General features: G+C 35.4%; 2 protein-coding genes and 1 long non-coding RNA gene across 3 annotated transcripts; 1 reads left to right on the forward strand and 2 right to left on the reverse strand.

Annotated features, from left to right (window-relative positions):
• Positions 1-630: 630 nt before the first annotated feature.
• LOC133875138 (uncharacterized protein At4g04775-like) lies at positions 631-1,159 on the reverse strand. Its single transcript, XM_062313154.1, has 2 exons — positions 1,034-1,159; positions 631-960 (listed from the first exon to the last, which is right to left on the reverse strand). Exons 1-2 carry the CDS (start codon positions 1,157-1,159, stop codon positions 631-633), a joined length of 456 nt encoding a protein of 151 aa, XP_062169138.1.
• Positions 1,160-5,767: 4,608 nt separating this feature from the next.
• Positions 5,768-8,000, forward strand: LOC133875976 (uncharacterized). The gene is made up of 5 exons (XM_062314267.1): positions 5,768-6,208; positions 6,370-6,476; positions 7,006-7,125; positions 7,221-7,343; positions 7,508-8,000. Exons 1-4 carry the CDS (start codon positions 5,911-5,913, stop codon positions 7,233-7,235), a joined length of 540 nt encoding a protein of 179 aa, XP_062170251.1. The 5' UTR covers positions 5,768-5,910; the 3' UTR covers positions 7,236-7,343; positions 7,508-8,000.
• Positions 8,001-8,623: 623 nt separating this feature from the next.
• Positions 8,624-12,910, reverse strand: LOC133875977 (uncharacterized). The gene is made up of 4 exons (XR_009901515.1): positions 12,743-12,910; positions 10,825-10,897; positions 8,917-9,715; positions 8,624-8,638 (listed from the first exon to the last, which is right to left on the reverse strand). It is a non-coding gene; the product is annotated as an uncharacterized LOC133875977 (long non-coding RNA).
• Positions 12,911-13,792: the final 882 nt, after the last annotated feature.

The raw sequence follows: 13,792 nt of genomic DNA on the forward strand, positions 1-13,792 counted from the left end.
CCTCTCCAGGTTTTGGCCCATGAGATTATAAACTTTTTTTATTTGCTAAGATTAGTCTACGCCCATGTTGACATGTCCACAAAAGTAGTAGACCCTTTCTCGGCTTTTCTAGATTTGTTTAGGCTCAGTTTGAGGGGAAACCTTTGGGCTGTTACCTTTCAGGTTGATATCTGAATACATCTATTGTTGTGATGGTGTTCTTAGATGTTCCATGTGGGACATTTATGGGTTGTTAGTTGGATTTTTTTCGTAAGTATTTGGACCAATATATAAATGAGGGAGTTATGGTGGTGAAAGTGGGTTGTTGTTTCATTTCGATAGAAGAAATGGAAGGAGAGAAATTAAGGGGAGGAGTACTTACAGTCCACAGTCAAATGTTATTGCAACTAGCATGATAAATTAATTATAGCTAGAAGTTGGAACCGTACAAGCAAGACTTGAAATCTCAATAAATTCAAGACAAGGAAGAATAGAAAGGAGAAATTACAAGACTTTTTCTTCTGACTAATCAAGTACTGATTTTACAGATCAACTTCCATCATAACTAAAATTCAGAATTTTTATTGTTCAACTGGATAGAACGTAAAATATTTGACAAGGATCATTTTCAACCTTCTTGTTTCCAACAATTCATTCTAACATCAAGTAGCTAACTTTAGAACCACTATAACCACTGAGATAAATTACAAGGCCCAAAATGATTACGACTACTGCTACCCAAAACATCTTTCTATTACTTTGACGCAGACCCAACTCCAGTCGAAGTCTAGCATATTGTTCATTGTGTTTTGTTTCAATCAGCTTCTCAAGTCTGTCAATGTTGGTCATTGTCATCTTCTCAACTTTTTCAATATCAGCCCGTCTCCCTTCCTCCATGTCTCTCATATGTTCCTCCAATCTCTTCTCATAAGAAGTCATGTGGTTATCAGCCCACTTAAAAAAATCACAATCCCCAGCTTCCTGTGTGAAAACGAATAAATGTCATAAACCACTAACAAAAAATTAAGTCACAATTAATTAATTTTAAAATTACCTTATACTTTATACAGCCATACCACTTTCTTCCGGGGTTGTCACTAGTCCATGAGTACCTTAAACGTGCACGCACTCCACAATAACATAACGGAGGGGGTCTTGACGCATCACTATTTACCGACATTTTTTCGGGCCTACCCCAAAAAAGAAAAAAAAAATTATATACATATAAATATGTTAAATAGATCAAACCATTCAATTTGGACATGAGAATTTTATGTATGGTGAATGTAAGCCTCTAAGGCATGTTCAAGTTCATGTTCAATACTCTGCACCAACCATTTTAAAGAGGCAACATATACAAGAAATATAATAATTCCCCTACAACAAACTATAGATCCAAAAAAACCCATCAACCAATTCAGGCATGCATTAAATCCAAATATCCAGTACACCTCATCCTACGCGGCTTTATTTTTTCATTTTTTTTTTGGTAACATTTTTTTACATCACATTAGCGTATATCAACTCTATATCAAAACACATAGGGTGTGAGACCCATACATGTGAGACCGACATGCATAGAAGAGGTGTAGACTTGGTGTAAACCAAAGTAATGTAGAAATAACACATTCAATTTTTTTTAATCAACCAACTTTAGTGACAGATTAAAATGACATAATGACGCCATGTAGGATGATGTGAGAGAGAGGTGTATGAAAAATGTAGGAGAATCATTGCTCTAGAAATTTTTTTTTTTCTTTTGGGAGTGGTTATGCTAGTGCAGCTTCTTTACTTAGCCAACTGAATATCTTATCTCTAGTCCATTAGAGATATTATTCTATAATTATTAGGCCTAAATAAATGGTGCTGCTGATATTTTATGTATCTGCGAGTGCTCATATATATATATATATGTACTTATATAACCACTTGGTTATGAAATATGAGCACTTGATTTGGGAACTTTTTAATTATGAATTTCTAGAAACTTCTCTTTTCCATAATTGGACATGAAAGGATTTCCTTGTATCTTCCGGCTTCTTTACTCTTTAACAGGTAGTTTAAACTTTTTATTGTTTTAATTTGTCCAAGTTGCTTAGAAAAAAAAAGTACAAGTTAATCTAAGTACTGATCAAGTCTTTTGTTGTTGTCCTGAAGACTTGGGATTAAATCTCGTTCACACCAAAGATGCATGATAGATTTAAGAGAGGAGAAAACTAAATCCATTGTGTAAAAAGACAAAAGAAAAAAGAAAAAAGGTAGTGCAATTTTTTTTTCCTAGAAATGGGTATCTTTTAATTTTATGCTTAATAATTTTATTCCTAATAGTAGGCATGCATAAAATTTTTGTTTACTTTTTGAGTTGTGATAGGCAGATAATTTCTGTTGAAAAATCAATTGAAATGAAAGATTATCCTAATTCTGTTTGTTTTTGTTTATCAAGTTACACACCCTAGAATATATTTGTTTTTGTTTATCAAGTTACACATATACCAGCTCCAAAATTCAAACTCATAAATCAAACTGCAAAACCATAGTTCACTGATCTGAAACAGAATGTAGCAGCCAAAACAAAAAAACCCCAAATCAAGTTCACATCCTATCTCACTTCACCAGTTGAGATAAATTAGAGACATTCAAAATTTCAAACATCACATGTAATTCAAAAACAAAGAAAGCACTTACAACAAAAAAAAAAAAAGAAAAAAAAAAAAGAAAGTACCTGCCGGAGACAGAGCTGGAGTGAGACGAGATCTGCCGGACGATAGAGGAGGCCGGACGACAGAGGAGGCCGGCCGCCGAGAGAGAACGGCGAAGAGAAGGGCGACCGAATTTGGCGAAGTGGGAAGCGCCGGAGAGAGGAAAACCGCCGGAGAGAGAGAGCTGGAGAGAATCTGCCGGAGCGGGAAGCGCCGGACGACGGACGACCGAATCTGGCGGAGCGGGAAGCGCCGGAGAGAGAGAGAGCTGGAGAGGATCTGCCGGAGCGGGAACACCGGACGACGGAAGACCGAATCTGGGGGAGCGGGCGCCGGAGAGAGAGAGAGAGAGAGAGAGAGAGAGCTGGATCTGCCGGAGCGGGAACGCCGGACGACGGAAGACCGAATCTGGGGGAGCGGGCGCCGGAGAGAGAGAGAGCTGGAGAGGATCTGCCGGAGCGGGAACACCGGACGACGGAAGACCGAATCTGGGGGAGCGGGCGCCGGAGAGAGAGAGAGCTGGATCTGCCGGAGCGGGAACGCCGGACGAAGGAAGACCGAATCTGGGGGAGCGGGCGCCGGAGAGAGAGAGAGCTGGAGAGGATTTGCCGGAGCGGGAACGCCGAACGACGGAAGACTGAATCTGGGGGAGCGGGCGCCGGAGAGAGGAAAAATGCCGGAGAGAGAGAGCTGGAGAGGATCTGTCGGAGCGGGAAGCGCCGGACGACGGGCGACCGCCAAGAGAGAAGCCGGCGACGGGCGATCTGTACGGAGAGAAATTTGAGAGAGAGAGGGACTGGGCAGTGGCTCTGTTGAACAAAATTTTGATTTTCCCTCTCTCGCATGTTTTCTTCTAGCAACATGAACCAAAAAAGAAAAAAACAATAAAATATTCATGCCATGTCAGCATGTTGTGCGAGAGTTGTGAAACCTTTGTGTATAGATCATTTCTCATAAATCAAAGTTTGGGGATGACTTGGTAATTTAGGATTAAACCCGGTGGTTTCCTCCGCGACGAAACGCATATATATAGTTTAGGGGAATACAACCGGTTGCGGTTACGGTTATTTGGTCATAACTGCAATCGCAACCGGGGTATCAATTATTTTCATTTTAATAACCGCAACTGCAACCAGCCTACTGATTGCGGTTTTAACTAAATAATCGGATAACCGATTTTCATTTATTGTTGAATCTTTTCAATTTTTTTTTAATCCAATATCTAATTAATTGATCACACCTTCCAGCGATCGTTAGATTGAACGTTAACTAAAAAATTATTTAAAATATTAGGGGTAATTACCTTTTCCCCCCATGAACTACCAAAAAATGCGCGATGCCCCCATGAACTACCAACTCGACCAAAATAGAGCATTCAACTACCAAAGACAACCATTTTCCCCCCTTCTGTCAGTTAGAGGGGTTAAAAGAAACAGTTAACGGGTCATGTGCCGTTTTACATGGGGGCATGTTGAAAGATGGTGGTAGTTCATGGGGGGAAAAGAGGAAGAAAATGAGGGTAAAACGGCGTGTGACCGTCACGTGACCTGTTGACCGTTTGTTTTAACCCCTTTGACTGACAGAAGGGGAAAAGGGTTGTCTTTGGTAGTTGAATGCTCTATTTTGGTCGAGTTGGTAGTTCATGGGGGCATCGCGCATTTTTTGGTAGTTCATGGGGGAAAAAAGTAATTACCCCAAAATATTAAGACTGCAAATATTTGCCTCTTGCCGGGTTCTCAAGTACCGTGAAAGAGTTTTATCCTGCATGTATTTCAACTTGTGTTCTTGCAAAACAACATACTGTTTTGCACTGATTTATAAAATCGAGGTTTGAAAACTCAAGGAAAGCCTTGATCAGTGGCAGTCTTCATAGTGAATCAGTGTAGTGTTTATACTTTATATTTTTATCTGAATCTAGTAATAGCTGGAGTGGCAGGAAAAGACATGTCATTGAAAACTCAAGGAAAGCCTTGATCGATACGAGAAACATCAAACATCGCAAGAAGGGCTCCTGACATCACGGAAAATGCAAAAAATATATATATAATAAAAAACCAGTTACCCGGTTATTAATTGGTTTTTTAAAAGACTATAACCAGTAATAACCAGTTGCAGTTGCGGTTATGTTTCGGTTTTCTGATTTTTCTGATTGGCGGTTATTAACAGTTATCGATTATTTTTTGTTAATAACCGTTCCGCTTGTACACCCCGATATATACCATATACGATTCAAATTCTGAAGAGTTCAAACGCTCAAAGTTCACGAGTAAAGCAAAAGAGAAAAAGTTGACAATCTCAAAGAGCTTCCAATCAATCTTTGGCGGGGATTTTGAATTCCGTAACATGAGTGTGAGGTTTGTAACGGTCGAATTTCTCTGTGGTTTGAAAGTCCTTAGCTTCGGCTTCAATGGTGGACCCATCACCTGGTCCTGCCAGCTTCTAGACCCATGCTAATGCTCTGCTCAGAAAGAACGTCACCTGCCAGGTATTTCTCTTCTTTCTCCGAGTTCTGAGAGTCGTTCTAAGAATCTGGAGAAAAATGAAAATGGATGACTATTCTGGGTGGTGATTCTATGCTAGTTTCTCTCTTTTGTTAGTTATCTTTGGTTGTTTTGCTTTGTGGGTTCTATTTGATTATGTGAATATTGGTTTATTTGGGTGGATGTATTGGTCCCTTTGATGGTTGTCTTTCAAATGGATGTATTTTATTGATTAAATCTTCTTGCTTATTTCTTAAACGATTTTTTATTGGGTTTCTAAAATGCACGGGCTTCGATTTGTTTAACATTTTTATTTTGATTATATTTATTATTACAAAGCAACAACAGTTCAACTGTCCATATGTTTGTGTGCTTCTCGGTACTTATCAAAAAAAAAAAAAAATGTTTGTGTACTTCTCGGTGGGCTTTTATAGTTTACACTAAACAGCTTCATATTGAGAACATTTTCTTTGTGAGTTTTAAAAGCATATTGTGACTCCGTCTGATGATATTGTTGTTATCCTTTTTTTTTTATTTTTTATTTCAGAGATGAAATATGAAGGCAAATATTCGGCTGATCGCTTGTCTGTTTGGTTGCAAGTAGAAAACGTTTTGTACTTGCTATAGTGTTTGCTTTTTTAAAAACAAATCATATTTTATTCAACTTTTTATAATTTATCTCACAAAGTCAAACTTTGAAATTCGCGCACTAAATAAGAATTGAATTCTGATTTCAAAAGTCAAACAGCCAAATGCACCTGTTTGTTAATAGTCTGTTGGATAAACCTTCAAATAATTGTGGCTGGGCTTGTATTGATACAACGGGAGATGGAAAATGTATGAAAGTTCGTGGGTTAGAATACTCAGATTTGGACCAAGCAGGAACTTGTCAAATTCCTAACCCTCCAGAATGGCCTCCTCTGTTACAAATACCAGCTCGCGAATATCGTGCGGTGACAACTGGTTTTGTTCCATTTACAGACTTGCCAAATGGCCCAAATGAGTCATGCAGGAGTTCAGGGTCCTGTCCGGCAACTTTCCTTTTCACTGGTAATAATTAGTCTCTTGGAGAAACTCTCTCTCTCTCCCCGTTATGAGCAATATTGTCATCTAGTATTATTGCGTTGCCTTCTTTTTCTTGATAATTGTTTCCAGGTATGCTGCTAATTGTACTTTTCAAAATGTTTCGGTGCTCGGCTTCATATCCTCAGACATGCTTTTGTTTCGGGTGAACCCATCTATAATGTGCAAAGCCAGTGCTCATCAAATTCTACATTTTCTGTTTCCTTTGAGCAGTCATCCATTGAGCTGCAAGAAGGTATACATCCCTTGCATTTTTAATTTCTCAATAAATTCTTGTTTCTCTCCAGAAAATATAAGGTGCACATTCTTTATTGAATGGACCTACAAGCATAAAGTCTGACATGAAAGTTCATGCGGACACATTAATTCATGAGCATATAAGGCATGAACACATAGGAGAAGCAAGATAGTGCGTGTGGCACTTGTCTGTATGTGTGCGTGTATAGAAGTTTAATATCTGTATTTCATTCAAGTTAGCAAACTACATTCCTTCATGCATAAAAAAAGGCAATCTGTGGTGAAAATAGATAATTACACACGCTGATTGCACTTAAAACCGTTTGCATTGAAGATTCTAAATCTTTGTTTTAGGACTTCCTCCTTGTTTTTATTTGTTATTTTTACCTTTTAATTTCTTTTCCCAAATGGTTACCTTCTGTATACTTCTCGTGTACAAATTCTGCATCTCCTTTTATTCTTTAGCACTTTAATTGATATTGTAATCTAAGATAAGTTTTATTTATTTTGTTTTTCCTTGAATCTAGTGGTCAGTTGTGTCCAAGGTTTACATTTGTGGCGCAATAGCTCTTCTGAGATTAATGATGAGCTATATAAAGGTTACCGAAAAGGGAATTTGGAGAGGAAGATTAATAAAATCATTGCAGGTTGGTCTACGTGACATCTTTGACTTAATATTTTGATGTGGTTGGAGTAGTATAATGTAGGGAACAATACTCATGGCTTTATTTTCTGATCACAGCTTATGATTTCTTAAACTCGAATGGCAGTAGTTTTAATGTGAACATATGGTACAATTCGACCTATTAGAATGACAAGCCAAAGAGCAATTGCATTGGCGCGCGTTCCTCATTTGGTGAATCTGGTAAATACATAGAACTTGTAAACTTGTTTGGGTTTTCCTCCTTTCATGTGAATAACTAATATACATATTGATCTTTCACATGTTTGGCTTTACTTACAGAAACTTTGCATGACATTTCACATTTGTGCCTTGTGTGAATGGTTGTTGAACAATAAAATCTGCAGATACTAAAGAATGGCCTCCATGTTAGTTACAAATCAAGGGGATAAAAGAAAGATCGACTGCTTAATGGGAATCCATCCTAGAGTTGGAATCTGCTTGCTGAGCACACAGTCCCCTATCTCATTTCTAGATGTTTTTGGTCTGAATTTCAAGCATTCTGATGCAGTTTATTCCACTTCCATATGCATGCCTGCATGCCTTCATGTAAATTTTTTTTTGATTTCTAGTTGAAATTTTCTTCAGAGCTAGTTTTTAGCAATTTCAATCAATTAAATTTGAACCAGATGATTTTTTAGTAACACTTGGTGTTCCAATGGTGTTTGATAGCTTAAAGGTAGATATGGAGGATCTTACATGTTTACAATGACAACGTCTTCGGATCACGAGGAAGATGTGGTGAAGATGGTGCGACATCTCTCCCCAAATGCTAACAAGATATACCACTTATCTGGAACTCAGAAGTTTGAACTGCCTAAACATTCTCATTTTTTTCATTTTTTATATCATATCAATAATTTTTTATTACTATTCAAATAAAAAAATTCACTACAATACAATTTTTATTTTATTTTTTCTATACAAATTCTTTTTATTTTATATCACATCATCGCTTTTTACTAATTTCAAAATTAACAACCCACTACTCTGTTCTGTACGTCTTTGTCAAACAAGCTTAATATATAAATAAATCATTGCGGTATATAGCAAAATCATGTAAAGTTTTGCGAAAAGTTACTGTTGAAGGCATTGGTTGAACATTTGGGGGTACTGGAATCTCAGTCTGAGTGGCCAGAAATGCAAAGGGTTCCAAAATCATCCTGCTCTCAGTACACTTTTACCATAATACCTTTGGGATTCTCTTCAAATTATGTTCCTGAAATTCTCACAAACTTAGCTCCCAAAGGTATCTCCACAATTATTGTAAGAGTAGATAAGATGAGTGAGTACACACAAATGGCTCTAAAGCTTCTCCTCTCATGTACTTGCTATTCAAAAAATACCGAAACTGCCGCACTCCCTAGCTCTGCCTGCCTCACAATATTCAAGAAAACTTCTTCCAGTGTTGTAAGACTCCGTTGGATGTTTGATATATCAAATTCATTTTCTCTATCTTGGAGCTCCTCAAAAAATTTCTGTTCAAAACAGAAAGCAGGCAATGTTAAAAAACAAAACAAAAGAAAAAAAAGACAAAGACATTGTTATAAGTAAACCATTTCATTACACTACAATGGAAACTGTTGAAGTTACCAAATCATGTAGAAATGGTATTTAAATACATTATAAAGATGACAAAGGACATATGTAATAGAAACGAAAACAAAATACAACCGCTGTCAAAACATTCCTCTAGTCAGAACCAACCTATTTTCATGTTTATGAAAAACTTTAATCAATTATTTGTTTCACATACATCTTTGAAAAACTGCTTCACAGCCTCATGATGAACTGTAGAAACTGCAGCTCCTTACATTAGCAATGAAACCAGTGCCAAACTGTGACTTCAACCTGATTGAGGTTTCAATGCAGCGAAGCCTACCCTTGGCCATGATTCCTATGCGGTCACTTTAAATATCAGCTTCTTCCATTGAATGTGTTGTTAGGACAATGGCACGACCTTTCTTTGCATCATTTATTATGTCACATACATGTCTTCTCGTTATTGGATCCATGCCAGTTGTCTGCCGATCAAGGGGAAAATGAAACTTGTGACGACCCGTTTTTTTTTTTTTTTTTTTTTTTTTTTTTTTTTTTTTTTTTTTGCTACAAAACATCCACATAATCATTAATCCCTTAAAATATAAACGGATCTTCACAGTGGCACGACGATATGTCGCAAAGCCAACATATGTACATACCCCATAATATGTACCTGGTAAATCAGAGTATAACATCTATCAACTATGCAGCGGAAAACATAACCTAATAGCGGAAATCACATCTTATACATCTATCACAAATAATTACAACAAAGAGCCATTAAGTATCTATATGATTAAATCTTTCCACGAATTAAATAAGTGACATAAATGGTTTTGTACAATAACAAGTGACACAAACGTCACAAGCCATAAACTAAACCTATAAACAAGTGGACAACCCGTGGTCCACCAATTACGACCGTTGCGGCGTGCTTCAGTCATAACATCCAAAATACCCTTCTACAATGCTATCAACTACGACCGGAATACCTGCAGCCAAAAGAACATCATCTATACGGTTGTGGGGGTTTGCCACATCCGTATAGGTGGAATTATGAGCCCACCGCCTTAGCATACATAAATACACTAAGACCTCAGAGGTATACTATTCACTGAGTTTTCGCAAAGAACCAACTTTTCATTTTAGTCGTGCGTACACTATAACAGCTACCAATCTTATAAGCTTTTGTTTGAAAAATCCCATAGCTGATATAGCAAACACTGACTAATAGAAAACATTTAAATACACTGGGCAGCTAGTATTATACGTAAAAGATTCGTTATAGAACACAATGGCATTGTTATAGAACACAATGGCATTGAAATCATGCAACCATCCGATACCAATATACATAAATTCTTTTTCTATCAAGACTTTTATGCATACTAATACGTCTAGCAAAACTACATTTAAATCATGCATCCATCCGATACCAATATACATAAATTCTTTTTCTATCAAGACTTTTATGCATACTAATACGTCTAGCAAAACTACAATATACTTATCATGAAAACATCACACAATTTAAACAATGCTATGCATGCTCATGATAGTCTTTTTGTTCATTATGAGCCTCACGCTCTCTTCATTATTATGAGCCTCACGCTCTCTTCATTATTATGAGCCTCACGCTCTCTTCTTTATTATGAGCCTCACGCTCTCTTCTTTATTATGAGCCTCACGCTCTCTTCATTATTATGAGCCTCACGCTCTCTTCATTATTATGAGCCTCACGCTCTCTTCTTTATTATGAGCCTCACGCTCTCTTCTTTATTATGGGCCTCATGCTTTATGCTTTACAATTCTAACTCTATACTCCTATTCTTTGCAAATCATGCTTTCTTCAAATAACATGAACCAATCAACATGAAATTTTCATCATTCTTCTTTGCATAATTAAATCCCAACTACAACACACTTTCAAATACTTCAATCAATTCAAAACCTTTCATTCATGCATCATTTCATAACATCATTGATATTTCAACATAATTGAAACTATTTAAAACATTCAAAGCATACATGTTAACATATCGTCGGTTCAATAGAAAATCATCTATCATTTGCATTTCTATAAAATACGAAAATATATTTTCTCAGTGAGTAGAATACTCACCTTGGCTGCATTGGACACATGACTCGAACTCTACATTGGAGAACCCATTAAAGTCTCCAATCCGGACACTATCCTGCAAGCATTAGTAACATTAGACTATGTTATTGAACTCTATACTCTATGACAAGTACACTACCCACGTGCTCACACGTCGCGTAATCTGCTTCTAAGGCTAGTTAGGGATCCTAAACTATTATTAGGTTATCATTTAGACTAGGTTCTTATTTTATTCCACTTATCATCTTTAGGACACGTTTACTATCTTATTTGACTACTTATTTATATATATATATATATATATATATATATATATATATATATATATATATATATATACATGAATGTTTACGATGCTTAAACCCCATCCAATGATACACTAAAATGCTTAGTGTATATGAATAGGTGGATTAGTTACTTAGTTACCTACTTATCATTATTAACAATTAAGTCTTGTAGTTGGTTTATCCATTTAAGCAAATTAAGTGTATTCGGTCTATACACACATATATATACACATATATGTATAGGATGCTTATCAAGCTAAGCATTATACTTGGAATCAATTTGTTATTAGTTCACAACTCATATCAATTTTATTACATCCATTACGATATATAAATCGTTATCTATGTTTACTTGACTTATTCATTGATTCTTGTATTTCTTTTATAGATATCTATTCATATATTTCACTTTTATCTTTTTATTCTTTTCTTTGACTATTTCCTTTTCATTTTATTCTATTAAGCATTACAACGTATTTTCCATCTCGACCATATTGCTATTTGCACAAAGGATCTAAATATATTAGGTTCACCCTCTTCAGTTCCTCTCTACAAACAAAACCTAACCAAGCAACCACCAAGTAAAGTAAACTATCCCCATTAATAACCAATTGGGCATAGCCATCAAAAGCTCTCAAAATCATAACAATTATAATCATTAAACTACCATTTACTCTCAACATTCCACATACCTCTTAATCCAATTTTCACTAAAGCCTAATATCTATTCATCAATTTCCATGAAAATCAATCTCCAACCAATATTCACTAACCATTTATTATTAAACTACCATTCCAAACCAAATTTAAATTTCATAAAACACTCATCAAAGTCGGCCCATCTAAACTACTCTAAATCAGAATCTCAACTAATCCCAAGCTTCCACAAAACAAAGCCCCAAATTACTTTCCAAAATTGAACCCAATCCAACCAAACATTCAACAATCAATAATGGAGCATTAATCATGAACTAACACAATTATCCCCAATTTACAAACATAAACCAGATTTATATTTCCATCAAAAATACCCATCAAAATCACCCTCTATTCGGCTACCACAAAACAATACCACGGAAGCCTAACTAAAAATCCAACATCTCATAGAAACCAATCCACAACAGAAAACCCATTCGGTTCTTCTAGTACAATGAAACCTCAATTCCACTTCAAGCTCTTTTCCAACCAACTATTAACAATCTATTCTCAAATATCAAAGTCAACTCCCTCTTTCTTAGTGTGGACACACATGGGTTCTCTAAAATCACATTACATCATATACCCCTAATATAAAACACTTCCCACAATTTATTTTCACTAACTCATAACATAATAACATTAACTCTCAAATCATATTCACTAACATAATCACAATAAATATTAACCACTAACACTTTTAAAATAACATTAACCCATAAGAAAATCTTAGGGTTAAATCCACAAATTATCGATTAAACTAAATACCCATAAATTAAGAATTAAAGGAACTTATCCAAAAATTTCCAAACAATATCCTGTGTTTGGGGAATCTTTGTAAACTCCAAATAATACCAAGCCTAAAGAATAATTAAGATTAAACTCATATTTTACAAGATTTAACCAAAAACCTCAAAAATACAAGTTTAGCGATTTACCTTAAAAAGTTCGGTCAAAACGTAGATCGGGCTTCAAGGATTACGTTTCCGTAGACGGATTGAAGATCAAACCGTTGGATCCCCGTAGATCGCAAAAATGAGAAAAGTTTCCCCATCTTTTCTTTCTCTTCTTTCCTTCTCTCGGTTCTGAGAGAAAAAGAGGCATTGCCTCTTATTATTAATATATATATATTTTTTTTCTTCATTGGAAAGGGCCAGATGGCCCTTCCTTCATTTATCACGTGAAGGGCCACATGGCCCTTCACCTTTGTCTTTCAAAGTGGGGAGCAGGTCGCCCCACTATATATATATATTTTATATTTCTTAATTTCTTTTCTAATATATTTTTCTTTTCTATTTCTTTTTATTTTATTTTATTCATTAATTTCTTTTAAATATTATTTTTCCTTTCTAATTTGATTTCTATTATTTTTATTTCCTATTTTATTTGGACTTAAAAACATCACTTGTATTTTCTTTTCATGGCCACTATTTACAAGCCCATAGATTAAAAATAAAACACTCTATTTTATTTTACCCCACTAAATAGACTTATTTTTATTTAATCCTGATAAACTCATTTTATAAACTTTAGTCTCTAAAAATTTTCTCTTGCATTTTAAATGCACCTAATTAAGTTTAATTAATTATTTACTCAAATTTATACTTTAATTATTAAATAATGTCCCAGATATATTTGACCCTATATTTATTTAAACCACACTATAATAATTATTACTCTTTCTATTATTTTACCTCAAGCTTAATTTATTTCGATAACACCATTATTATTACCTAGAATATAATTATTAAGCCCATTTATTAATGAATACAATTTATTAATTGATAAATCTCCTATTTATTTTCTTGGTCTTTACAAAACTTATCATAAATAGATCAAGTAATTAAATAAATATCTGAGTGACAATATTCCTATTTGCGTATGTACCGGCTCATCTAAAATGACTAACTTTGGATTGCCAATAAGGGCTATTGCAACACTGAGGAGACGTTTCATTCCTCCACTGTAACTCCCAGCTCTCATTTTGG

The sequence above is a fragment of the Alnus glutinosa genome, chromosome 8 (genome assembly GCF_958979055.1).
Source record: "Alnus glutinosa chromosome 8, dhAlnGlut1.1, whole genome shotgun sequence".
NCBI classification, from domain to species: Eukaryota; Viridiplantae; Streptophyta; class Magnoliopsida; order Fagales; family Betulaceae; genus Alnus; species Alnus glutinosa.